At 40.8% G+C, this 26,634-nt stretch overlaps 2 protein-coding genes across 2 annotated transcripts in view; one reads left to right on the top strand and one right to left on the bottom strand.

Annotated features, from left to right (window-relative positions):
• Window positions 1–2,138: 2,138 nt before the first annotated feature.
• Window positions 2,139–8,130, bottom strand: gdap1 (ganglioside induced differentiation associated protein 1). The gene is made up of 6 exons (XM_006794617.3): window positions 7,777–8,130; window positions 7,019–7,211; window positions 6,353–6,526; window positions 5,938–6,032; window positions 3,575–3,689; window positions 2,139–3,439 (listed from the first exon to the last, which is right to left on the bottom strand). Exons 1-6 carry the CDS (start codon window positions 7,933–7,935, stop codon window positions 3,087–3,089), a joined length of 1,089 nt encoding a protein of 362 aa, XP_006794680.1. The 5' UTR covers window positions 7,936–8,130; the 3' UTR covers window positions 2,139–3,086.
• Window positions 8,131–9,070: 940 nt separating this feature from the next.
• jph1a (junctophilin 1a) overlaps window positions 9,071–26,634 on the top strand; it is a 32,593-nt gene continuing 15,029 nt past the window's right edge. Inside the window, exons 1-3 of the mRNA XM_006794616.2 lie at window positions 9,071–9,164; window positions 9,285–9,784; window positions 11,932–12,700. Coding sequence (XP_006794679.2) covers window positions 9,406–9,784; window positions 11,932–12,700 — 1,148 coding nt within the window. The 5' untranslated portion in view covers window positions 9,071–9,164; window positions 9,285–9,405. The remainder of the gene's footprint in view (window positions 9,165–9,284; window positions 9,785–11,931; window positions 12,701–26,634) is intronic.

Here is a 26,634-nt window from a genome sequence, read left to right on the forward strand (position 1 = left end):
TAATTTTGTTTATTTGAAAGGCAGCAAAGAGGCTCCATACAGCTCTGCTTTAGTGGTCTGATTTGATGCCAGTCACCATCTTTAAAAGTATGCCAAAGAGGTTTAAAGAGGCACTAAACAGAGATTCAAATAATCTACGGGTCTACGTATTACAGCACAAAGGAACCACCAGGTCAAAGCAGCCTCCACTCCAGTGCCACATCATCAAGGACATCAGCCACAGCATGGTGTCTTATTTTTTCTATCCGTAATAGTCTTCTGCCAGGTAGATGCATGAAACCTTACATGGATTCTGCTCACCTCACAACCCAGTCAGTCCCTGACCTTACACAGCCTCCAATCATTAGGTGGTACCATTAAAGGCATCAGTGCACTTGAAAAGGAGGTGTTTATTTGAAATGAAAGGGTTGTGTCTGACCACTTTTCAGCCTTCTGTTTGGTTCGTCGAGTATTCAGAGGTAGGGAAGTATGCAAAATCTGACCTCTCTAAATAATGTTTCATTCTTCACGCAGTTTGCATTTTGGTGGGCACGTGGTGCAAAGTAATGGAAGCTGTTACCTTCAAGGCCCCTCTTATCCTTGAGTGTGATTCAGTTCACCTACAGTTAAAGCCTTTTAATATTCTTAGAAACCCCCCTGTGCTCAGACAAGACTTCTCTCGCATTTATTAAGCAGGTAAATGCAATGCAGTTCAAGAAGGAAACTATTTTATCTAAAGTTTTGACAGAAAACAACCACATACTATTAAAAGCCAGGGAAGAGAACATTTACAATAAAATACTGGAAACAGTTCACTTAAATGCATCTGCTAATTTGTCAAATCCAGTGCCTATAAACACATGACCCTGTGTTTGGAGCAATCCAAATATTTTGGTGCACATGTCTGGGTGCTGAGGGTTGAGCGATACACTCGTATACTCACTTCTCATAATACATCATAATGAGTCTGCAACAAAGAAAACAGTCACCATTGTTGAAAAGTGCGGAGCTGATTCTTGTGAACCACCTGTTGGATTTTAAACAAAGGAATACCGAGATGTCAGGACCAATTGTTTGAACAACCTGTGATCACAACCAGCACCAGGAAGGGGTTTATTTGGTCAGTGGGCTGAATCACATTTGGCTTCAAATATTGCCCTTGTATATAGAAGTCCTTAAGAAAAAAAAATCAATGTATCTGAACACATTCCACCACATATGTAAAAAGTAGCAGTGTTATGTGTATTTTGGAACAAACAGAAGTTTACTGAGCATGCCCCACTTCCTGATGACTGTTCTGTGTAGTATCATGAAGTTGGCTTCTTGGGTCTGCAAGGCTGCATTTGGACCCTTCCCATAAGACTCACTGGCATGAGTAGGTTTTTGACAAAACACTGCCCTCTAGTGGTAAATATGCATGCTTATAGGGTCAGAGTACTGCAGTTTTGTTGCAGAATCAGGGTTAATGATACCATCTTCTATTTAATAAATAATATGTATAATCTGGCATGCTTTTGTTTGCAAAGCACTCTTTTTACTCGTCCTTTGTTAGTGTTTCCTGTAATCAAATGAAAATTTTAATTTTAATATGACACAAAAATCTTTTAAATGTAGGTCACTCATTTTGCTAAATTATAGCAGAATTTATGCATTCAGAGCTCCCAAGAGAACCCATCTGCACTCTGAAACAAAAATGATGATGTCATTATGGTTGCCATTCAAAAGAGCAGCATTTTCCAGACTTGTACACTAGTCCTCACTTAAGTCTTTTGACATCTTTGTTCACATGTGGCTTTAACACGTGTGAGGCATGTCTTTGACAGCTACACTACCCAGCTCCGTGCAACAAAGGCCAGACTTTGTTGAAAGGTCTAGCATGTGTCTGTTTTATGTGGGGGCTGAGCTCACGTGAGGAGGAGTTTAAATCAAAGGGGAGCATATGTTAAATGTCAGCGTTGGCCTGGAGGTTGCGACTGGGCAAACAGATTACTGTAGATGTTGACTTGCATCCAGGTTTTGGGAAACGCGAGTGGTTTCTAGCTGTTTTCTCTTTGAATAAACCTGTAGGATATACGATAGCTTATTAAGCGATGGTGTGCCGTGAATTTTTAATGGCACTCCTAATTATATTTGAATGACAGGGAACACTGGAGGTTGTTTGGGAGCAGTTTAATTTTAGACAGATATATTGACTGTAACGGTACTCATTCGACCATCGTTACGCGGTGAATCTATCAAACACAGAAGCATCATTTATACAGAAAAACATATGCAGATGTGAAGGCTGGGGATACAGTGAAAATGAGCTTTCCAAAAAAGTAGACAGCTTCCTATGTAGATTTGAAAAAGTTGCTCACAGAGATTTTAATTTATTTTATTTTCCTAACATGCAAATATTGGCATTGATTAAACAACAAATGAAAAGCACACGTTAAGCAAAACTGATCCTTAATTTAAAAAAATACACACAATGATGCCTTTATTCAGCGCTTGTGCACATCTTAGTTCATTAATATATATCAAGTATGCCTTTTGTGCAGGATTTATAAATATGTTGCTTTCAGACAGTAATTGCTTTCATCACTTTAGCTACAGTATGAAAGTCTACTCGTATTTCCTAATATTTGCGTCACTGCTGTGTTATGATTGGATGGTCCAGATTCTTCCGAAGAGGGATGGCGCATTCATGTGCAGCCACATGTGCTGTAAAAACAATCTGCCCATTAAAATGGCCTTTTTGATGCAAGACCCAATCATATTTCCATTATTATCTGTTTCAGGCCAACTACTTTAGCATTCGTATATGTTGGCATACTTTTCATACTGCCTACCAAATTGTTGCTGGTGAATATGCACAGTGCTATCCAGATGCATACTCATCAGATGTGGCACCTTTGATTAATGACAAAACATGCAAAAGCACTGGCTGGACTTTCTAATCAATCCTTTGGTGCGTGATGCAGCAGTGTGTTTTGTGCAACCAGCATCCCAAAAAAACAATTTCGGGCAACATATGTTTATTAATTGCTCGTATGCTGGGTGTTATAGCGTTAGACACTTTGAGTTTGTTTAAACCCCTCTTTGGTTTCAAACCACTTCAGTTTCCTTCAGCTGAAGGCAGTCAGCCTCTTCTTCATGTAAAGAAAAGCGAGGTATGCGGCTCCTCCTAGAACGCCTATCAACAGAGTGGTACCAACAATAGCCGGTGCATTCTTCCTGGCCACGCGAAAGGCCACAGGAAGGACAGCAGAGATCAGGATGTTGTTGACGTGGCCCAGTACTCTCCTGAAGGCTGGGCGCTCCACCACACGTTCGTAGTATGTTTCCACGTTCACGCGGTTACCGTTGCCCCAGTACCGACGAGAGAGGCCGAGAAACTTCAGCCGATGTAAGGTGACTGCCAAGGAGACGTCAGCCAAGCTGAAGAAGTCACCGCACAACCAGGGCTGGCTGCCTTCTTCTGCAAGTGGAAGAGGAAGGAGAAGAAAATACAAGAAGATAAGAAAAGCATCCTACATGTTATTTAAAAAGCTACAGCTCTCAAATTTTGACTGATTAATACAGTATCTGCTATGTGACAAACAGCTGTGGCTACCTGGTGTTTCTTCCACCCTTCTCTGTAGCTCTGTCTCAACCTGATCCATCACGCTTTCCAGTTCATCAAGAAGCTTCTTCAGGTACTTCATGTTGTCATGGTCAAATAACTTGGACTACAGAAAATATAAACACATAGCGTATATTTACTTCAAGTGGACGTACAGAAAGTGACTAAAATGATCAGATAGGCCGCTACAGCACAGAATGATTGTAATGTCTTCATTTTGGTACAACTCCAAGTCCAAAACAGCTGGGATGCTGTAAACGTTAAATAAAAACAGAATAAATTAGAACTGTAAGTATCGTTAACTAAATATTTTATTCATAAGAGAATATATAAAACACAAAACAGTAAATATTTAAACTGAGACATTTTACTATTTTATAAAAAATATTAACTAATTTAAAATTTGATGCCAGCAACGGATCTCAAAAAAGTTGTGACAGGGGCAAGAAAAGACTAATCAGGCTAACTGGCAGTAACATGACTGGCTATAAAAAATAATGAGTCATTATTATCATCATTTACAGTAAATAACATCATCAAAATATTCAGAGAATCAGGAAAAATTTGATGCCTGTGATCTTCAGGTCCTCGGGCAGCACTGCATTAACTGCATTAACTGCACTGCATTAAGAACTGGGGTGATTCTGTCATGGAAAGAGAAATCACTGTGTGTTCACTGTGACATTACCAAATGCATATTAAAGCTCTATTATGAAAAGAAGAAGCCATATGTGAACATAATCCAGAAATACCACCATCTTTTTTGAGGCAAAGTGGAAAACTGTTATTTGGTCAGATGAATGAAAATGTGAAATTCTTTTTGGCGAACACAGACACCGTGTCCTTCAGACTAAAGAGGCGAGAGACCACCTGGATTGTTATCAGCGCTCGGTTCAAAAGTTTGCATCTATGATGGCATGGGGGTGCATAATGGCAGCTTCGCATCTGGAAAAGCACCACCATTGCTGAAAGACATATGATCCCATCCAGATAATATTTTTTCAGGGATGGCCTTGCAAACTTCAGCAAGACAACATTAAACCAAATACTGTATCTATTACAAAAGCATGGCTTTGTAGTAGAAGAGTCTGTGTGCTGAATTGGCCTGCCTGCAGTCCAGATCTTTCTGTGATTAGATATATTTGATGTATAGTGAAATGAAAAATATGATGAAGAAGATCCAGGATTGCTGAGAAGCTATAATCCTCTATAGGACAAAAATAGGACAACATTCCTCGCCTAAAGGTCCAGCAGCTGTGCATATCAATTCCCAGACATTTACATACTGTTATTAAAAAGAGTGGATGACACACACAGTTTTCTGTTTACATGTTGCTGCGATCAACTTCAAAATTGGCCAGTATTCTTCTTTTTCATTTTTAACAATTGCTATGTTTTTTGTGTTCTGATGAAAATATGGGTTTATAAAATTTGCAAAACATTTCATTCTGTTTTTACTTATATTTTGCACAGTGTCACTGCATTTTTTAAAATGTTAATTTTTTTGGTCTATCTAGTTTTTTGGTTTATCTGTTTTGTTTTGGGTTTATTTGTTTTTTTTGTTGTAACTGAAACTTATGCTACTGCGGAAGTTAGCTACATCTGCCTAGTGATTAAAAGAACATGATTAGCAAGGAGGTTAGTTCCTCAAAAATGAAAGGCCTCCGCTGCAGATAATACTGCATGTGTGGGGGAAAAAGTAAGTTTTTACTTTTTACATTTTACATTTACATTTCACATATTTACATTAGGAGTCTACTAACAGCAGTATTGCTAAAGCTAGCTAGCTAGCTACCACTTCTTTAGCTTATTAGTTAGCTTCTGTTTACTTTATGGTTTACTACATTTGATGTGCACTATTTTGTTTGTCTGAATTTTTTAACTTATATTTCAGAATCCGAATACTTTATTAACCCCTAAGAAAATTATGTGGTTACAGTTGCTCCAAAACAATAAGAACCGTGACAGGCTAAACTAAATTAAATAACACAATATATGACCAAATTACAAAATATAAGAAATGCCTCTAATATATATGAATAGCTCAATTATAAATATCCAGATTTATTCCATATGTGTTCACTAAAGTTTTATTAAAAATTGCACAATGGAACAAAAATAAAGTTGTACACTTCTTGCAATGCAAGACCAGATGGCATAATGACACTCACTAAATTACAGAGGATTAGTAGGTGTCTGAAATCTCACTACTCAGTGTACTTCTGAGTGACTCTTACATAATTTGTAGTAAATTACTTAACAAAAACATGCTGTGGACAGTGTGTCTCTATAGCCAAGGCTCATTTGGACACTTGATAAAGACATTTGGCTCTCTGGTAATTAGAGTAACTTACTTTCAGGCGCTTTTGTTTTGCTATATAAGCGTCTTTGAGCTCTGGGTTCTGCTCTGCCAGTTTCATCAGCTCTGACTGTGTGCTTCCGATCTGTGCTGTCACCACAAAAAAATAGTAATAAGAAAAATATTAGACACGATGAGGCACAAAATTAATCCCACTGTTACAGAGTTTTACAGTGACATAAGAAATGCCAGTATCAACATGTGCAAATGAGAGGTTTTAATCTAAATCATAAGAAAGGTTACATTGCACATCAATGTAAAGTTTAAAATATATATTTTTAGCTTTTATCTGATTTTAAGTACAATGATTCAGAAGGCAGAAATTGATTTAGGATAACTAAGGGTATAGTGTACAGTCTCTTTGATATTCAGTTGAAAATTGTACAGCTATGAAGCTCAGATCATCTTACTTCGTACACATGTGGCAGCATATGCTGGTATATGGGAGTCCACAGTGATTTCAGGGTGGAGTAGGCAGCCATGGGTGTAGGCATCCATGGGTAGTGAGTCCAGCAGCTCTCTGTAGTGCTGCACTCTTAGGTAGTAGGTACTGCCCTCTTCTGGGACCAACCTCGGAGTGCCCTCTGGAGACAAACAAGTCATGGAAAAGCATCAAGTTTTTGAATTTAATATTTTTGTTTCTTACGGGTTTTTTTTATGGGTTTATACACTACTGACTTGGGTTAGGGAGAAGACATGATGACAACAAAGCCTTTATGTTCACTTTCATCCCTGAGGATTTAAAAACATTTGGGTATCTCCTTAAATGACTTCATGCTTACCAGATGTCCTTTCCTTCTAAGGTGATTTGATGCAGACCCTTAGCTATTATGGATCAGTGCACACCAAGGGAAAATAAAAATTTAGAAAAAAAAAAACAATGAAATTATTGAAAAATCAACAAATGTGTGATATGAGGAAATGCATAAAAGCAGACAGAAAATACAATGAAATGAACCCTTTTAAGGTTCTAAGAAGCTGAAGCTTGATATAATATTTTAGTTTTGGTGTCATAAATGAGAGCTTTGGGCTGCAGCTCCTCTAGGGACTAACAGCTACATCTGCATCAATCTCACCATCATTGAAGTTCTGCTCCAGGTAGTCCATGATCTGCGTTGGGTCACAGATGACATTGTCATTGTGAACTAAGACTGGAACCTCGCCACCCGGATTCAGACGCATGAACCACGGCTCATTGTGCTCGCTGAGTGGAAGGCTCACGTCGTACTCTTCACAGTGCAAACTTTTCTCTGCTATGGCGAGACGCACCTGGAAAACAACAACTTATTGTGACTGGGACTGTGGAGGAAGCTTGTTTTTATTTCCCTGTCAATAAAATCTTGCTCTCTTTTCTCCTCCCACAATTTTCAAATAAATCATTGGCTTCTCATTTATCCAGTCAGCACCTGCCTTTAATTAAACATTACAGATGCATTTTTTACAGCAAAAGTGCATGAATAGTTAGGTGGGTGGATTGAGAAGAAGCTGAACCTCCTTATGATTCTGTTAAGAAGTAATGGAAATGACAAGTGAAAATAAGCATGTCTGAAAACCTGCTGTATTTCTGAGAAACACCATCCCCCCTGAAGGATGGAAAACGCATGTCTATACACTGAAATGTGCTGCTGAGCTGCTGTTACACGTGACAGAGCTGAAAGGCAGTCAAGCTACTAACTGTTTTATTATTTAAAAAAAACAAAGAGGAACGGGGATATACAAAGCCTAAACCACCGACAGCAGCAGGGCTGTTTTTGCAGTCCTACAGTGTCGTAATTAACCCTGTTATGGGGAGCTGTCCACTGAACTGTGGTGCTGAAAGGCTAATGACACTCACCTTCTGAGAGTTGAACGACTGCGTCCAGTGATACAGCGTCAGTTTGGATTCGCGCTGTTTTGCGACTGTGCCGCACTCCTGATGAACATCTTGCTCTGAGTCCGGGTTTATAAGAGCTGCTTTCTCATCTTGAGATTCAGAGCTGTTTTCGGACGCCATTTTATCCGTTACTGTTGTAGGAGGAGGCGTTGCGGTCGACAAAGTACTCCCCCCTCTGGCTCGGAGTGTAACGCGAAATTATTGTTTTATGTATTTATGAATAAAAGTAAATATTTTTAATTACATGCTCGCATTCACGTGTTGGCATTCATGTGAAACCTGCGCTTTTCCTTCTTTTTGTATACCTGCGCTCTCTTGCACCCTTACCCCCCTCCCTGCTAGTTCATGTTCTTGCTCCTTGTTGTTGAGACTAGCATAGTGGAAATATTTTACTAAGGGTTTCTTTTAATTAATAGAAAAAAACTACAACTATGGTACCAAATTTAAAATCCCAAGTATAATAATTAACAAAGTCAGACAACAAATAACACCCTTTAAAGTGCACAGCTCAATCCTTTACTACGTCACAGGCCACCCTTCCTCATCTGAGGCAGTGCAATGAATACGCTGGTACAGCAGAGGTCGCTGTTATCTAACACTGTGGCTGCTACTGGTGCACTTTAGTTTGAATATTATCAGCCTGATGCAAAAACTGATGTGTGTGTTTTGTTTTGTTTTTTAAGTCAATGCTATAATATAAAGCGAAACTGGTTCTTACTCATTAAACCAGTTAAATTAAACTATGTTTTCTTTCATGTTCTACATAATACATTGAGTCATTTTTTTATTACAATTGATTTTTTAATACTTATGAAATCAGGAGTTGTTTCCTGAAATGTATGCCCAGCGTATGATTGATCTTTTTTTTAATTTAATTTTGAAAATCAAAGTATATGGCTACTTAATCCAGGATACAAGAGAAAAGTGATGGGTGTGTTAAAGAATGAATGTCTAAAACAGCATCAGACCATCGCCTCACAAAATAGGCCATATAATTATATTATGTAATATGGGTGAGGATTGAATCATATGTGGCCGAGCTTATATTTTTGTAATGGGGGCATTATGGGAAGTGATAATTGAGGAATTTAGTCTGTGTAAAGGGCGGGTCTTTCAAATGTAAAGTTTAGCAGTGGCGCGTTATTTTGGCGAAGTTGAGGCGTTCGGGCGCTTTGCGGAGAGGGGGGAGAGGAGGAGAGTGGGAGGTCCCTGTGGCGTGACGTTGCGATTGGCCCAGCGCCTTTCTTCAACAGGGGCTCGGTACATCTCTCTCTCTCTCCCTCCTTTGATCAGTGGGTGAGAGGGGGGAGACGAGCAACACACAACGGAGAGTCCAGCGTGCGCCTCCGGTAAATGACGCCCACCATTCATACCTTTACACTTACCGTTACGCATGCCTTTTGTATTACATGTCAGTGTCTGGAAGCGCCAGTCCACCATCCTCACCTTCCTATTTTTTGCTCTTGTAGTCATCATCTTGTTGGCTCATCCTTTCATCACACCACCGGTCCTGGATCCTCCAGCCCAGGTCCTGGAGAATCCTGAGTCTGCAGCAGCGCACCATCTGCTTTATTTCCAGTCTATATCTGAATGACGGGCGGAAGGTTTGACTTCGACGATGGTGGCACATACTGCGGGGGGTGGGAGGATGGCAAAGCCCACGGACATGGGATCTGCACCGGACCCAAGGGCCAAGGCGAGTACGCCGGGTCCTGGTCGCACGGCTTTGAAATAGTTGGCGTGTACACCTGGCCCAGCGGGAATACCTACAAGGGTTACTGGTCCCAGGGGAAGCGTCATGGGCTGGGTGTGGAGAATAAAGGAAAGTGGATCTATCGAGGAGAGTGGAGTCATGGTTTTAAGGGTCGGTACGGCGTCCGGCAAAGCCACAACACACCTGCTAGATACGACGGGACCTGGAGCAACGGTCTACAGGATGGATATGGGATCGAAACATATGGAGATGGCGGTAAGGCACCAGGTTTTAATAGATATGGCACATCGCTTGTTTAGCGTGCGTGTCGCTTTAACGGCGGTGAGTGGTAATGTGTTATGTAGCTCGTGTGTAGGATGCTCAGACTCAAACTGAGGAAGGCTCACTGTAACACACCAGCGCGTGAATCTCCATCTGATATGAGCTGAGTATAAGCTGAGATTGCGCACTGCGCATCGTGGTCAGTCACCTCGTCGTTTACCCAGCACAACTGACTCTTTACCCCGGTGGTAACGTTAACTTTTTGAATACCGTTTAAGATCACGGTCCCTATTTTATTCCAAGGGACATCTCTTTTGGCAACTACCGGTTGCTCCTTATATGACAGTGGGAGGAGGGTGACTGCTGCTCACTGGAAACATGCCTCCCGGAGAAGGAGTTTGGAAAGCAAATCAGTCCATTTAAAGTCAATTAAAGACTCAAACTCAAATCACTTGCTTCACTGTCATTTTCTCCCTTTGAACCTTAACTATAGAAACACATGTCCTGAAGGGTGCACATGGTCCCGTTTTAAATGAAGTGTAATGTGTATAAAGCACCAGAAGGTGCTCATTTTTGGTAGTATTTAAAGTTATTCTTCATGTGTCTAGACTAAAGAACTTGCACATCTGTAGTGGAAAGAGCTAAGTCCCACACAGGACTTGTACTTGCTGAAAGTGAGAGGTCAGCCAGAGCTTTGATTTCACTAATCATTGGTGTGTTCACAGATTGCGTTTATGTAAGGACCTGTGTCTGATGAGGGAGACAAGATTGCAGGAAGCGCTTGCCTGTTGTTCAGGCCTCTCCTGTTATAAAACAAGCAAGTCTTTGGGTGATTTGTGAGCATCATCCTCCCCTAATGGAGGCCTTATGGTGCAGAATAAATGCCTCACATATGATGTTACAGAGGGCTGGGCTTTGGGAATCAGCTGATCCTAGAGGATCTACAGAACATCTGGCTGTCTGACTCCGCAACATCCTGATAACTTGATCTGCAGGGTCACCAAATTGAACTGCAGCACAGAGCCAGCCTGTTAATCTCACCCTGTTTATCCATCTAAATTCCTCCCCTGACTAGTATATCATTTTCTGTTAGAATCTGACCGTTATGGCTTATTTCATTGCATTGGTGAATGAGATTCAGGCACTGGATTAACAAGCCTTTCTTATTATTAGGCTCAGGATTGTAATATGACACTTTGAAGAAGCAACAGTAGGGTAGGCCGACAACCTGCTCATTGGGCTCAGCAGCACCAAATGGGATTAATGAAGAATTCTCCTCATTATGTGACTCATAGCAATTCCCTGTCGTCACAGACAAACGGATGGTGGTGAATGTGCCTACTGTCAGAGGGGGAGTTAGTGGCTGCCTGAAAATAGGCCCCTGGCAAAGTGATTCACATTCATCCCAAGCGATCTTTAGTATCTGTACCTTAATCAAATCTCTGTGATTGGGTTAGCTATGCTCACAGTCCCATATCTGAGTGGAAGGAGAAAAAACATTTCATTAGCTGACATGCTCCTGCACCAACAAAGCAAGGCTTCAAGGTCTTGTTGCTGATATAGAAAGTTACTGGTCAACAACACGCAGGGTGTGCATGAGGAGCACAGAGGAGCTTTCTTCTGACCATGAGTAGCCTATTAAAATTTTTTTACCCTGCTTTGGCTTTAAAGTTGTTGTAAAACGAAATGAGCTTTTCAGGCATGTATATAATCACAGATTATCATCGGTTTTATTGCAAGCAATAGAAAATGGACATAACCAGCTTGTTGTCACCCCACTGGTTTGTGGAGGTTATCATCTAATGCTAGTGTTAGTTAGCCAGCTTGGTTAGCAAATTAAATATAGGTAAACTGAAGCATTAGCTGAAAACACATTGCGCATGGGGCAAACTTTGAAGATGACAACACAATGCTCTAATCAAATTTAGGGATATTTATAGTAAATGCACACAGTACTGTGCATGTCGTTGCTATACTTGTGCCCTATTGACCAGTCACAACTTACCAATCACAAGGTCACCTCAGCTTAAAGCATTATCTTATAGTTAATATTAGTTTACAAAGTCATGAAGAATTATAGGCTCGAAGTAGCGATTGAGACTAAGTGTTTACTCATTGATCTATATCTTCCTCTTACTCAGGAACTTATCAAGGCCAATGGATGGGTGGTATGCGACACGGCTATGGTGTGCGTCAGAGTGTTCCCTATGGCATGGCCACTGTCATCCGTTCTCCACTCCGTACGTCTATGGCCTCCCTGCGCTCTGAGCAGAGCAATGGTGCAGTGCTCCAGGACCTCTCCTCCCCGGCAGACACTCCAACGGGCAGCCGCGGTGGCTTCGTCCTCAACTTCCACTCGGACAGCGAAGTTGTCACCGGCAAGAAGAAGGGCCTGTTCCGCCGCGGCTCGCTCTTTGGCAGCCTGCGACAGTTGCGCAAGTCTGACTCTCGGACCTCAATCTCCAGCAAGCGCAGCTCTGCAAGAAGTGACGCCACCATGAGCCGCATCAGTTCAAGCGATGCCAACTCTACCATATCCATCGGTGATGGCGAGCTGCCAGATGAGGACCTACCTCAGGAGGACCATGTGGACGCCACCACAACTGAGACGTACATGGGCGAGTGGAAGAATGACAAGCGCAATGGATTTGGTGTATCAGAGAGATCCAACGGGATGAAATATGAAGGAGAATGGCTTAACAATAAGCGCCATGGTTACGGGTGCACGGTTTTCCCAGACGGCACCAAAGAAGAAGGGAAGTACAAAAATAACGTGCTGGTGCGTGGAATAAGAAAGCAGTTGATTCCTCTTAAGAACCCCAAAACCAAAGAGAAGGTAGATCGGGCTGTGGAGGGGGCACAGAGGGCTGCAGCCATTGCGAGGAGTAAAGTGGAAATAGCAGCATCCAGGTACTGTGTTTATGTGTGGGTGTGTGTTCATTCATGCTCCTGCATGTACCTGTGGGTGTATACTGTGTAAATACAAAAAAAAGGAGCCCACACAGGATGAAAATCCTCAGGCATTTATTTTCACCACTGAGGAGTCACAGCAGTGTCCTGTTTGACAAATATCTCCTGGTCTGATTGAAGGTTCAATCTTGTATAAGTGAAGTCCCATGACAACAGCTCCGACCTTTATGCAACATCAACAGTCGAGGCTTTTGTGTTGCCAGTGTGATCATCCCTGGAAAAGGTTCTGTTTCTATTCTCTGCCCGTGTCTTTCATTCCTAGGGAGAGGGGTCAGGCATCTTGCACGCGTGTCTTTGTGCGTGTGTGTGTATTTGCGTTGTAGCCGAGTGTCTGTGAGTTCATGTGCGTGAGCTTTATAGCCATACCTGCTCCTATGCCAAGCTCATCTTGTGCGCCCAGTACCAATACCTGCTCCCGCTCCCAAGCATTGCTCCAATGTGGCATCTGCTCTTTAACAGGTGGATGAGATGTGACCTTTTCATTTAAAGCCTCCCTCCTACTGGGACACAGTTCAGGGTATGCGGCATCGCTTTGACATCCTCTGGTTTCATTGCATCAGGGAATTATTAGACTGAAGACTGAGGGGATGTGTACAAGCTGTGAAAAGGTCTCTCTGCAATCAACCATGTTTTGATTTCTCCCTCCCCCACTCTTCCCCACCACCGAACCCCTTTTCAAGTCGTGTGCATGAATTTGCATCCCTGAAAACACATCAACAAGCATTTTAAAAACTTAAAAGCACACGTGTGTTGCTTAGTTCACAGCATAATGAACCATCATTTGACTTTTACCTTGATGTACCAGTCAGTTCAGTTGTGAGTGTTTTTTTCCTGCTGGGCACAGCTTCACAATTTTGCAGATTTTATGTTTTAGGTGATTAAATAAGTTTAAAATGCCCATGTTTTATAAATACGCTAACTACAAAGTAGCAGTAGAGGGTGTGGGGAATGTAATTTTTATTTGGATATAAAGTAAAATATTAGATAACCTATTACTCCTGTTTATCCATGAACATTTCCATTGGATTTCATGGGCTAGAACCCCTCCACAGGGATTGCTTTCCAGTTTAAAACACCTGTTGGCATTGGGCTAATAAACATTTTTTTAATTTACTAATCTATTAAAAGTAATTTCACCTGAAGGTTGCTTGACTCCCACAGCTTGTGTTGAGGTTTACTCGTGTTTGGCTTTTTGTTTCTATCTCCCCTCCCTCTTTTTTTGTCTTGCCTCCTACACCAACGAGACTCTTGCTTTTACCGGGTCGTTTCCACAGCTACTGCTGTGCTCCAGCGTCTACCAGATTGGTGTTCAAAGCTACTGACCAGAGAAAACAAAAGCACTGTACTCATCTCGTTTTGGTTGCAGAATCAGATCTTCCTTCTTATTTCATTAACGTGAGCTTATTATGCTCATGAGCTTCACATTTTTATTCTTGGACTGAAACCTTTGTTAACTACCTTCAGTCATCTCTTAAGTGATATAAGAATACATTATTTCTTTGACTTAACTAACATTAATAAACACACTCCCGGATTCCTTAATCCTGCTCAGTCTGGATTCCCAGCCACCTCCTCTGACAATGCAAAAATTCTTACATTTCTTTGTCTACAACATCAGTGGTATCAGATTGGACTTCAGCCCTGGAAATGATCTTTTTTCACTAAGCTAGTCATCCTGCTTAGTTTTCTGAGTTTCTGAGCTAGTCTCTCATTTCCTTGCTTCCATTCATTGCCTTCCAGTGAAATCCACAGGTGTTCATGTTAATATTTTAGAAATCATGCAAAAACCCGTGCAATTTCTTTCCAGTGCTATAACAGAATTGCCAAGACGTTATTCCAACCGTCGGTCTAATCAATCATCTAATCAAGCATTTTTTTTTAACTGTTCAACACTCCTATTTTAAAACCAGAAGCAGCCACACATTTGACGTTGTAGCAGCAGCCTTCCTCAGCTCATCAGTGAACTAAATCAGTGGTTCATTTTATGTGTCTAGTGAAAACTCATTTTTATAGCTGTGGCTATGGCTCACACTAGCGCTTGCATGAGCTGTGTAGTGGGATATCCATGCTTCGCTTTAATGTGTGTATTTTGAGAAAAAGCCCTTTGTAGCACTGTGTTTATTAAATCATTAATTATTTTTTTTACCTTTTACTGAGCCTTGTCTTACAAAAGGACTTCCTGATTGGCTATCCCTTACAAATAAAAGGTTTGAACTCCAGTTGCATTTGGCTTTTGTGCGAGATGACCCCATCAGTGACATCCTCTCTCTGTGAAGACCAACATGACCTCCCACAAAAGTAGAGACTGACTAAACGACACAGGAACACGGCCACGATTAAAGCCCGACAATTAATCTGGATAAAGATAAATGTTTTTAACATGTTGGGCTGCTCTACAACTATACAGTATTAAACTGTCACCATTGCCTTGACGATTTACAAACATATTCATTATTTCAACATTTTGTGGACTAAATGAATAATCATCAAAAGCTTGTTTTTTAACCATAAAAAAAATCAATCTTAAGGTTAAAGGTAGACTGAGCATTGCTACTCAAATGTGAACCCAGTCATTCAGAGCACCACAGTGCTCTGAATAGTGCATTCTATGAGCAGCTATTGTTTTTTCCAATACAATAGATCATCTCCTGCGAGCAGGAAGGGAAGTTGCTTTATTGTGCTGTTTTCAAGGATATAACATGCAGAGTACATTAGTTAGATTGAACATACTTTATTTTGAAACTGTGGATATTTGTTAATATTGGACTTCCATCTATGTAAGTGACAGCCAATAAGACTAGGCTTAACCTACAGTGAAAAGATAAAAAAGGGATAATGTTTTGATAAGAATGAGCCATCTGAGCTCCTGTCTGGTTGCGCATTAGAGCAACAATTTACACAAGGAAGCACATGACCTAATTCATAGCTATAAAGCAACAAGAGCAAAAGCATCCGAGCTTATGCAAAGTGTTTACGGCAGTCAACGAGGTTCCCTGAAGTAAGCGATCAAATTACTGGATGCCATGTGCCACTACTTCATGTGCAGCTGGAAATCTCAAAGCAGGTTCCTCTGCGGTCTGGTTGGAATCTGGATTTTTTTTCTCTTTCTTTTTAAAAGTGCAGTTGTGTTATAAAGAGCCAGAATGGCAGACTGTCACTGTTGCAAGCAGGTTATGTAAGTATCGTTATACAGTACAGTGCCGGGCAAAAGATGCACTCGTATCGATCCACTTCCAGTCACATGATTCTCTGTCTTTGAATGTGGAGTGTACCCAGCGGATCCACAGGGAATGGGGGGGAGATGGGTTCGTAGAGGATACAGGGAGTGAAATGGATGGAAACGAGAAAGCCGGGGATAGACGTTGATTGAATGAAATCGGAAGTGCAGCACATTTGCTGAGCAAGAGGTTTCTGAAGAGTCTGGAGTGGACAGAAATGAAGGGAGAGTATAATAAAAAGGGCATAGAGAGGACACACCGGCCTCTCCCCTGTGGATTACTGTACAGAAGAGCTATCCCATCAGCCTCTGGGGTGGAGCCAATGACCTCATGCTCGTGATCAGCCAGTCGATAGAGAGCTAGTGCGATGTGGTAGAGTGGAGTGGAGTTCTGTGTCTCTCATTCACAGTTGTCATTTGCCCTTATCTGTGTAAAGTGACCTTCTGTACACACACAGCTCTTTCAGTGTGTCCATGCATACGTGTGTGTGTCTGTGTGTGTGTTTGTTTGTTTGAGTGGTGTGGTGTGGTTGTATCAGGCCTGTGAACTGAGATAAGTGACTCTATGTGCCACTGAAGAGTTTACCGAGTCATGGTGCTTCTCCCATAAATTGTTTTTTTGTTACAGATCAGCAGTTTGGGAACTCAGCAGTTTGTCAGTATATCCACAGAGCAGTCCACCCTGATTACACATCCCTGGCTAAACTGTTACTCTGTAGACTATCTAATAAAAGCAGAGATGTTAAATTGACCTTACAAAAGCTGCTAAGCACAGAAATTCAATAATGCTTGCATATTAGTTTAATTTGGCTCACTGCCTCTGTAATGCTAAGAATGAGAAATACAAGCAAAAACACAGTGCATTCATAGAGACCTACTTTGTGTGTTATGTTCAATTGCACTGTTTGCTCTGCAGGCTCCAGTAAAAGGTTAACCAGCACCTTATATGTACAGATGATATTTTTATGTCTGTTTTTTCCTTCACACTGGTGAGCAAAACATTCAGACTAACTGTTTTCCACATTACAGTTTCACTTCTGACAGGGTGTTTATAGTGTCCATAGTGCTCTCAAATGCATCTATAGTTTTTCATGAAATTTAATAGACATGAGTCTGAATTTGTATTGGATTTATGGGTGACCCAGCTCTGAGATTGCTGGCAGCAGATCTTTGGATGTATATATTTTTTCTTTCCGTGGGTGCAGTCAATCATCAGAACCAATAATTTAATGGATACTGTTGGATTCAATTCAATTCAATTTTACTTATATAGCGCAAAATCACAACAACAGTTTCCTCAAGGTGCTTTATATTTTAGGGTAATTAATCTACAGTAATACAAATAAAATAGAGAAAACCTCAACAATCGTATGAGCCCTTATGAGCAAACGCTTTGGTGACATTGGGAAGGAAAAACAAATTTTTAACAGGAAGAAACCTCCAGTAGAACCAGGGTCAGGGAGGAGCAGACATCTGCTACTTTCGGTTTGGGTTGAGGGGAGGAAGATGGGACAAGGACGCGCTGTGGAGAGTCTGATTAATCTAGTGTTATATGTACTATATATATATAATCTAGTGTATATACAGTAAAAAAGATGGATGTTGCCATCATGACATCACTCATTGCCTCCTTGTATATTTCTCCTGCTGGGAGAAGCTTGGATTTGCAGTGCGTTATGGGATGAGTAGTTCCTTCAGTAATTATGTCCTCACTCTTGTACCTTTGCCGTTTTCTTGGTCATGATCCACGCAGTGCCCAATGGGATTTTTATAAGAAGTCTTTTTACAACCACAAGGTCAGTCCCCTGGTGGCCAAGAAATAGACTGCATCTGTATGGTAGTTCATGGTATAATATAAAAACTAGCTATAATTACTATCATTGATTCAACATATTTAAAATGTTTCAGGATCATTGTGTATAATACTCCGTGGATTATTTGACTGTGCGTGTTAAACTTGCTTAGTTTGTAAAGAGATGTGAGAGACAGAGATAATTGATTTGTTAAAGGTGCATTATGTAGCATGTCTTACTCCAGTAGTTGCTATTGTTTTGCAATAAACAGCCACCAGCTGGTCCGGATTCCAAGTAGCGGTTGGCGATACATCGAATATACTCAATGTATGGTGAGTTTTTCACATACGATGGTTAAAATAGCTTTATCGTAACCACTGAGTATAAATTGCCATGGCAGTATTAAGCTGTCTGCACGTTATTCACTGTGAGTTTTTTTTATTCACTGTGAGTTTTTTTCCTCCCACATGCTGCAAATGCATTGTTAACCCCTCCCTTGCTCCCAACGGTAAAAATTTTCTACCTGGCGCCCTGAGCTGAGCATGCGTGTTTATACCACCAGATAGGGAAACACATGGCGCCGGCGGGAGTTTCAGATGAGCGAGGGAATGAGACTTGTTTGGATTTCACATGGATGATGTCGAACAAAACGCGCCAATTTGCAAAACATGTTGTAAATCTTTTGCTGCAAAAGGTATCAGTCGCACAAATTTATTCCACCGGCTGAAAAGGCATCCATTGCAAAATGGAAAAAAAAAATTGAATGGTTGATTATACCAGTAGAGTATACCAATAATAATTTAGGCAATTTTAGGCCTCCAAAACCAAAATAACATTTGGTTATTCGCTCAACCCTAATTCTAAGTGATGCTACTTTTATTTTTTTGCCCTTTAGACTTCTATCATTTCTGCAGTACGTGGACAGAGTAATCTGTACAACCTTAAGAATCCTGGATGTTACACTTTCTCAATATTTTCTTCTACTTGGAGCCTATCTCAGCTGTCGTAGCATGAAACACAGGATACACCCTGGACAGATCGCCACTCTGTTACAGGTTGGCAATCAACTCATAACCTTAGGTTCCTAGTGGGAGGAAGACAGCTGCTTTTCTTTTTGAGTTGATCAGTTTAGTTCATCTTTTTTAGGCCTTACATATTCTACCTTTAACCTCTTAAGCCCCAAGCCTACCTGATCTCCTGCTTTTTGCCCCCGTATCAGGGGGCGTTGGGGCTTAAGAGGTTAAGCAAAGGAGTTGAAACTAGAGCATGCTATCTAGAATGACAGACTAAAATCAGTGTACTACATATTTTTGATCAAATACATAGCAGATACAGTAGATATGCATGTGCACAGGTATCCATGTAACATCTCACCCTCTGTCCATGTATATATCTCTCTCAAACACACACACACACACTTCTGTCTATACGCATTCATACTGGGAGCCTAACTATCGCCCCACAGGAATGCCTCACATACATACTCCAGCTCACATAAACTGCTGGACAAACACATACAGTCCGAGTACATGCAGCGTGTGCTTCTCTGGTAGTGTGTCAGCAGAGAGCACTGCCTAAATAAGGCAAGGCATCAGTTGGCTTATCAGCACCAGCCAGGAATATATACCCGTCCCAACACTGATATAGCAGCCCGCCATCTCACTCACACTATCATTTCTTCCAAATGTGTGTGTGCATGTGTGAGAATGCTGTATGTGTGTCCATACCATATAAATGGGATTTCAAGTAACACGTGTCTGTTTGGGCATAGAGAGATCAGATAAGACGACCAACATTTGGCTAGAGAACAAAGAAAGCGCAATGTGTGCGGTGCGTTTGTGCCCCAGCCTGTTTGTTTGTCACCTGCTGTGGGATGGCCTCAGCCACTCACCACCTGCCCTTTTTGTAGTGAGTTATAGATCATCCGGTGTTTCAACAAGTGAACAAAATAATCCCAACAGTCAGTACATCATGTAAGATTTCATCTTGGCTGTCCCTCAATGCTGCTTCAAATAGTCGCAGTGGTAAAGTTAGGTTGCTTCTTTTTTTTCCCCCTGTGTCTGCATTCACATACATTTAATGGGGTACCGGTGCCACCCAGCTTCACACGCCTTTTAAAAAGCAAGTCAAATTTGGCTCTTTACAAAGTGACGGCGTGTACAGTAGCAAAAAGGCACACGGGTATACAGCAGCAACTGTAAGCATGTGAGGGGCTGCCAGCGATCCGAATCACGGGTCAGAGTAAAGCGAGCAGGATCATACATTATATTTATCCCACATTAAACCTCTCCCTCTCTTTTATTTATGGCAGTGCGATGGTGTGACGTAACACTGCGTTTTTGTTTGGGTTTTTTGCTGACAGAATCAATGCTCGTGCACTCACACACATAAAATAACCTGCCACGTGTGCCTCAGGTTATCTGCATCGTTATCATTAATGACCGGAGTCATTTCCCAGCTAGGGCTATTAAAGCTCTATAAATAATGTCGCTGAGGCAACGGCACATATATCATGACTTAGTTGAGCAAGTTTCACATGACCCACGGACCAAATCAAATTATACTGTGTAATGCAATATTTGTCTGTACTTCAACACATTACCAATATATTAAGTCACAGTAAGCGCTTCTGAAAGATGCCGGTGGATGAAAAGCATGCAAGCAGTTGAGTTTTTGTTGGCCGGACAACGTGGTTGAAATCATTATCACAGTATTAGTAAGGATATTAATATAGTGGACAGCAATTTCATTTATCAAAGTCAGTTTACTCACTTACTCAAGCTGTAAAAAAACAGCTGTTTGATGTCTTACGTGGCTCAGAGAGCTGAAAAACAATCCTGTGGATGTCATCGGGTTATGTTGAAGTAGAGTTTGAAAGTTGTGGGTTTAAGAAAGAAAAGGAAAAAAGTCAAGAGTGAGAGTTGAAAGATTCTTTTCTCTCTCTCTCTACTTCCTTCTTAATATTTTTCCTCCCTGGTGGGAAACAGTAGGAAGGCGAGAAAGAACGATTTTTGGCACAAAATCAGTCCGCAGCCTCCAAGAACAGGAGTTCGTACCATTTCCTGGCACCGTAAAGATACATCTTAACAAGAGTAGGAGGAATATGTGTAAATTAGGACTGGGATAGACTAAATTTGCTGACTTACTGTAAGAAAGCTTTGTTCCACACATAGCAGAGGCTTGTTTTGCAGGATTGGGGTGTTGGGCTGTGTCCACAGCAGTGGCGATAGGATTGGGTTTCACCTACATGCCAGAAGTGTGTGACTGTGTCTTGTAATCTCTTGGAGAATGGCACATATTTCTGCAGCTTCTGGAGGAAGACTGAGATGAGTCAGCCAGCCAGGCAAAGAGGCAGGCAGTAGAAGGGAGTCATGTGGAGGCCGTGGCTGTTAGAGGTTAACTCATGTAGCTGTTCAACTGCGGTCATTAAATATTTAAAAGTACTCCCTGTACAGCTTATTTTTCCCATTCCTCTATTTCCTGTTTAGCTGCTCCTTAATTTAGTTTGTGATGAATGTCCTAGAATACTACATTTGCTTGGTTATTAACCAGCAGATAGACTGCTTCTTCATTGTGGTGCATCATCTTGTCTAATTAATAGTGTATGTAATAGAAGTTAATGAGGGTTGGAATCAGTGGAGTAGGTCAGGTTTTGTATTACACACACACAGAGAAGCAGTGTTTCTGAAAAGTGAGCAACTGAGACTTCAGAGAATGGCGCACGGTGTGTGCGTTAATTTAAATAAGCTTTCCTGGGAAATATGTAAATGGGATCGTATGTAAAATCAGCATCAGTCAGCTGTGGTTTATAATTCTTTGCTAGATTTCAGGAAGGCATCCTGGAGAACTGCTGATTGAGTGTAAATTAATGTTCGTGCTACTGAGTTTAATGCACTGATTTACAGGTTAACATCACCAGCAGGGAATAAACTTAACAGCACCTCAAAATAGTATCCACAGCATGTGGACTGTGACAGTCTCTCCAGTGCATTAATAGACTTTTACTCCGAAAGTTCAATGCTTTTGCCATATTTAGCTTTGCAGTATGTACAATACAGACAGTTCTGACTGTCTCTATTGGATTTTACAGTCAGTGATATAAATCCCTGCACATACAATATTTCTTTTACTTATTACATTAGAACACAAAACCAACAACAAAATGCAACGTTGAAAACCAGCACAAAGATACTTAAAGTGATCCTACTTTAGAAATGTGTACAGGCTACAATGCTACAGGGCTGACTGCTCATCCCTGCCTTGGTTACGAGTTGGAGATCAGGCTGTGGCTGCTGGGCTGGTGTCGGCACGCTTTCAGCTTTGTCATCACTCTGGGTTCTTCGCTAGGTTTGTGTCAGCACGCTGTCTGTGCAGATGCTTGCAAACAGCCAAAGTTTTGTTAGCAACGTAACAGTTGTTTCTGCCTTTGATGCACTTTACCATCATGTTCTAGTTTCTTTTTGTTTGGTTGTTTTTTTGTGCAATAAAAATAAAAGTAATGTCTATATCCCAGCTCCTGAAAAGTTGTAGTAGTTTTCCTCCTCTGCACATAAAGTGAAATCAGCTGATTGTACTTTAAGAGCTCTGGAAGAAAAAGGGATGCTTGAAGATTTTTTTTTTTTTTACTCTATCAGCCCAAGGTGCAGGTACCTGAATAATGATTGTAACACAAGCAATTACATACTTTGATTACTAATGTAATGTATGTAATGCTGAAAAATGTAATGTGATTACAAAACACGTCACTTTGGATCACCTTAAACCGAACCCTGAGTACGAGTGCAGCCACTGATATTCTTAACGGCTTATCCATCAAGGTCGTGTGGATGTTGGAGCCTATCCCAGCTGTGATAGAGTGAGAGGCAGGGCTACAAAAGGAACGGCTGTCATCCTATTACAGGTTCATTCTGGTCATTTTCTTCAACATTTGTATGGATTTTAAAATGACATTAAAATACATGAATCCAAAGTAAGATTTTCAAATGAGTTCAGTTGGCAGTCTAGTTTCATCTTTAAGGAGCTGGAACTAGAAAAAAGAAAGCATCAAACATCATTTATCAAAACTGCAAGTAATTCATCAGTAGTTTGCATTAAAATTCTAATTTCGGGAAACTCAACTCATTAAGTAACAAGTCAAAGTAATTTACATTACGTTAAAATCCTTAAAATTCAGTCCCCAATTACGTAGGTATGGCTGATATGTTTACATGCCAGACACATTTTCACATGTATTTACCCTAAAGTCACATAAAAAACAGGAATAAATGCTTTTAATGATAAAGAATGGCAGCAACAAACATTTAACTATAATTGCAAATGTCTGTTTATCTGTGGCACCAAGAACACTACATCTGTCATTTAAGTTTGTCCGAAGCAAATCTCAAAATCTCTAAAAGCATCTTTTTGTTTTTGTACCTACAGCTAACACAGCCATGGGTCTTTAACCTCTGGATACTGATGTGCCCCACTAAATCTGTTCAGCCACTCTGATTGGCTAGCTAGGCTGCTTTCACTCCAGCTGTTCACGGATTGGATTATAGAATTATAACTTCTATTGCTGAATAAGAGTGTTGCTTTTCCACACAGCATCTCTTCCTGAAGCATGCATCCACTGTTGTAATCACATGTAGACATGATGCTGTGTGTGTGGCCATACCCATGATGCATTTCTTTTAGTAGAAGGGAGTCTATAAGGACATTTCATCTGTTTCATTGCACTCTGGGAGATGTCAATAAGTTAAAAATAAGTAGATACTGGGTATTTCATTGACTTGCAAATGTATGATGCATGTGTATTCCCTATATTAAATGACTATTAAATGATAAGATGATTTAAATTCTGTTAACTTCAATTCAATTCAGTTTTTATATATACCTCCAAATCACAACAGTTGCCTCGAGGTGCTGCATATTGTAAAGTACAAACTGCAATACAAAGAAAACAAAGAAAACCCCAACAATCATGAGACCTCTATGAGCAAGCGCTTTGGCGACAGTGGGAAGGAAAAACTCCCTTTTGACAGGAAGACACTTTCAGCAGACGCAGTCTCGGGAAGGGGCGGCCATCTGCCAAGACCAGTTGGGAAACATTTAACAGGATTTTCACAGAACAGCGTTGCAAGGGGCATGTTTGTAAGACTGCTCCTTATGAGATGAATCATATCAAATCAACCTAAACTATGGCTCCAAATCCCATATCAAGAAGTCAAAGATCTTTAATTTCATTGCGTAGCTGCAAGGAGAATAGTACATTTTGTCCTTGAAGGTAGCAGATTTAAGTACTTCCTGTAGGATGACATGCTGTGTGAATTATGTGAATCAGTAGAAGCGAAGAATGAATCACATTTTGATTTCAGGTCTAGATTTAATGAAATGTCACTGATAATGACAGAAGTGGTTGTTTAATCATTGAGATGTTTACAACTTAGCTGCCTACTTTTTCTAATCTGAGAAAAGTCGGCAGCATTATCTGTTTACTACCTGGAAGTTGTGGTGCTGTTCTGATATCGGTCTGGATAATTGCTACTAGTGTCCTGTGAGCTTCTTTTCATACACTGGGCTTACTATTTCATGCGTGGCACGTTGATAAAATCGAATCAGTCAGCCACGTCTGTTTTAATGCACTCAATTAGATGATTTAACTGATGCAGAGATTGACACTTGTAACATTAGCTGTTGTAGTTGCTGATAATGAGACAAGATTGCTGCAATAGGAGACTTTATGTGTCATTATCAGGGTTGGGGTTTTTTTGCACAGGTCTTCCGGCTCGTTCATGAAACAGCCAGAACATGCAGATTGCGTGAACCTTACATCACAATTTATTTAGCAGTGGGCAGATGTAACCTAATGCTAATGCTCTGCTTGGCTTTGCACTGAAAAGGAAATTGATGGGTGTGTGTGTGTGTGTGTGTGTGCAGACAGTGGGGTGAATAGTGGCAAGAGATTGGAGGAAAGAGAGAACAGACCATAATTAAAACTATTCCTTAAGCTCAAGTGGTTGCCAGGCAATGTGACCTTTACTCGTGCAGGTTCAGCTTCGGATGTTGAGCGTCGTAGTTAAATTAGAGACACCGTGGAGCAGTTGTTTGTTTGTGGGGAGGGGTTTTGTTTTTTTGTCAGCTATGTTACAAAGCTATGCATTATGCGAGTCAGTTTAAGTGCTTTTATTTCTATAGAGTTTAAAAATAGCTGTGTTGTGTCTGTTTGCACGTGCATAAACGCGTTCCCATACATTAGGCTGTGTGCTCGTTCATTTGCAGATTCATTAATACAGACCAGATGCCTGGTTGGACAGCTCGCTCAAGTGTCTCTGGTGGTTACCATGGTTACTGCCTCACCGCCGTCATCGTCATGTCACTCATTTGATGATTTTCTTATAAATTAGCCGAGTGAAGAAGCGCCGTTAGTTTAACACAGTCATCCTCCAAGGCTTGTGCAACACGCCTGTTTCCAGTTGGAGATTTACTGTGGACTCCTATCAGCCATGTTTGCTTTAATGCAATAATGCAAGAGCAGTTCACAGTTGCCCTTTCTTTACACTTATTCCCAATAGACCTCATTAGGGCATATCTCATTAATTGGCCTTTAAGTTTTTCTTGCAGATATAATCTGTGTTTATATGTGAGAGAGGGAGAGAGAGTAAACTGGAGTTAACGCAGTCATTTGCATGGGAGGTTGCTCATTTTATTTAAGGTGCAGGTCAAAAGCTTTTGCATGTATATGTTTGAATGTGTATATGATTGATGTGTATGTGTGCATAATGTTTGTATAATCGCCATGGCTTGATTTGCATGGGAGCCTTGTATGTGCGTCTACAATGTCAGTGTTGGAGCAGCTTGAATTCATGTTAAGCAACAGGAAAAACAATTCTTATCAGTTCTTATCAGTACTGATTATTCTGTAAAGGTTAATAAATATAGAATACTTTCCTTATTTTATCTGATATTATTTTAATGTGAATTTTAATGTTCAATGCACATTTGTTCTCCTTATATCTAATACAGCAACACAATTTAAATGTCAGCACTAATTCTTACACCAGAATCGTCTTTGTCCTAAATTTAAAATTGTTACACCTACTCTGTGGGACCATAGAAGGTATATAAACTTTATTTGGTGTCTACTGTTAATTAAGGCAATTGCCTAATCAGCCACTCACATGCCAGCAACTCAGTGCATTTAGGCATGTAAACATGGACAAAATGACCCTGCTGAAGTTCAAAGTGAACATCAGAATGGGGAAAGAAGGTGATTTAAATGACTTTAAACATGGCATTGCATTTCAGAAGATGTCGATCTACTGGGAGTTTTCACACAATCCATCTCTAGGGTTTACAGAGAATGGTCTGAAAAAGACAAGATATGCAGTGAGCGTCAGTTCTCTGGGTGAAAAATGGCTTGTTGGTGTCAAAAGTCAGGGTAAAATAGCCAGACTGCTGACAGGCAGCATCTCTGAACAAACAACACTTGAAGCAGTTGGGTTACAGCAGCAGAAGAGCACACTTCTGTAAACTAAGAACAAGAAACTGAAGCTTTTGATTCACACAGGCACACTGCGATTGGAAAGAAGATGACTAGAAAATCGCTGCTGATGAGTCTCGATTTTTTTTCTGCGACATTTAGAGGGTAGGGTCAGAATTTGGAATAGAAAGCATGGATTCAACTCACTCTTTATCAATTGTTCAGGCTGGTGCTGGTGGCAGTGTGGTATTGTGTGGGATATTTTCATGGCACACTTTGGGCCTTTTAGTACGCGCCAAGCTCCAATCACCATTGGATCACCTTTGGATTGAATATGAAAATACCTCAAACTTTTAAATATATCCATTGCTAACTTTTTCTAAGGATTGTATGTCATTCTTAT

The sequence above is a fragment of the Neolamprologus brichardi genome, chromosome 9 (genome assembly GCF_056152115.1).
Source record: "Neolamprologus brichardi isolate AB-2024 chromosome 9, ASM5615211v1, whole genome shotgun sequence".
Taxonomy (NCBI): Eukaryota; Metazoa; Chordata; class Actinopteri; order Cichliformes; family Cichlidae; genus Neolamprologus; species Neolamprologus brichardi.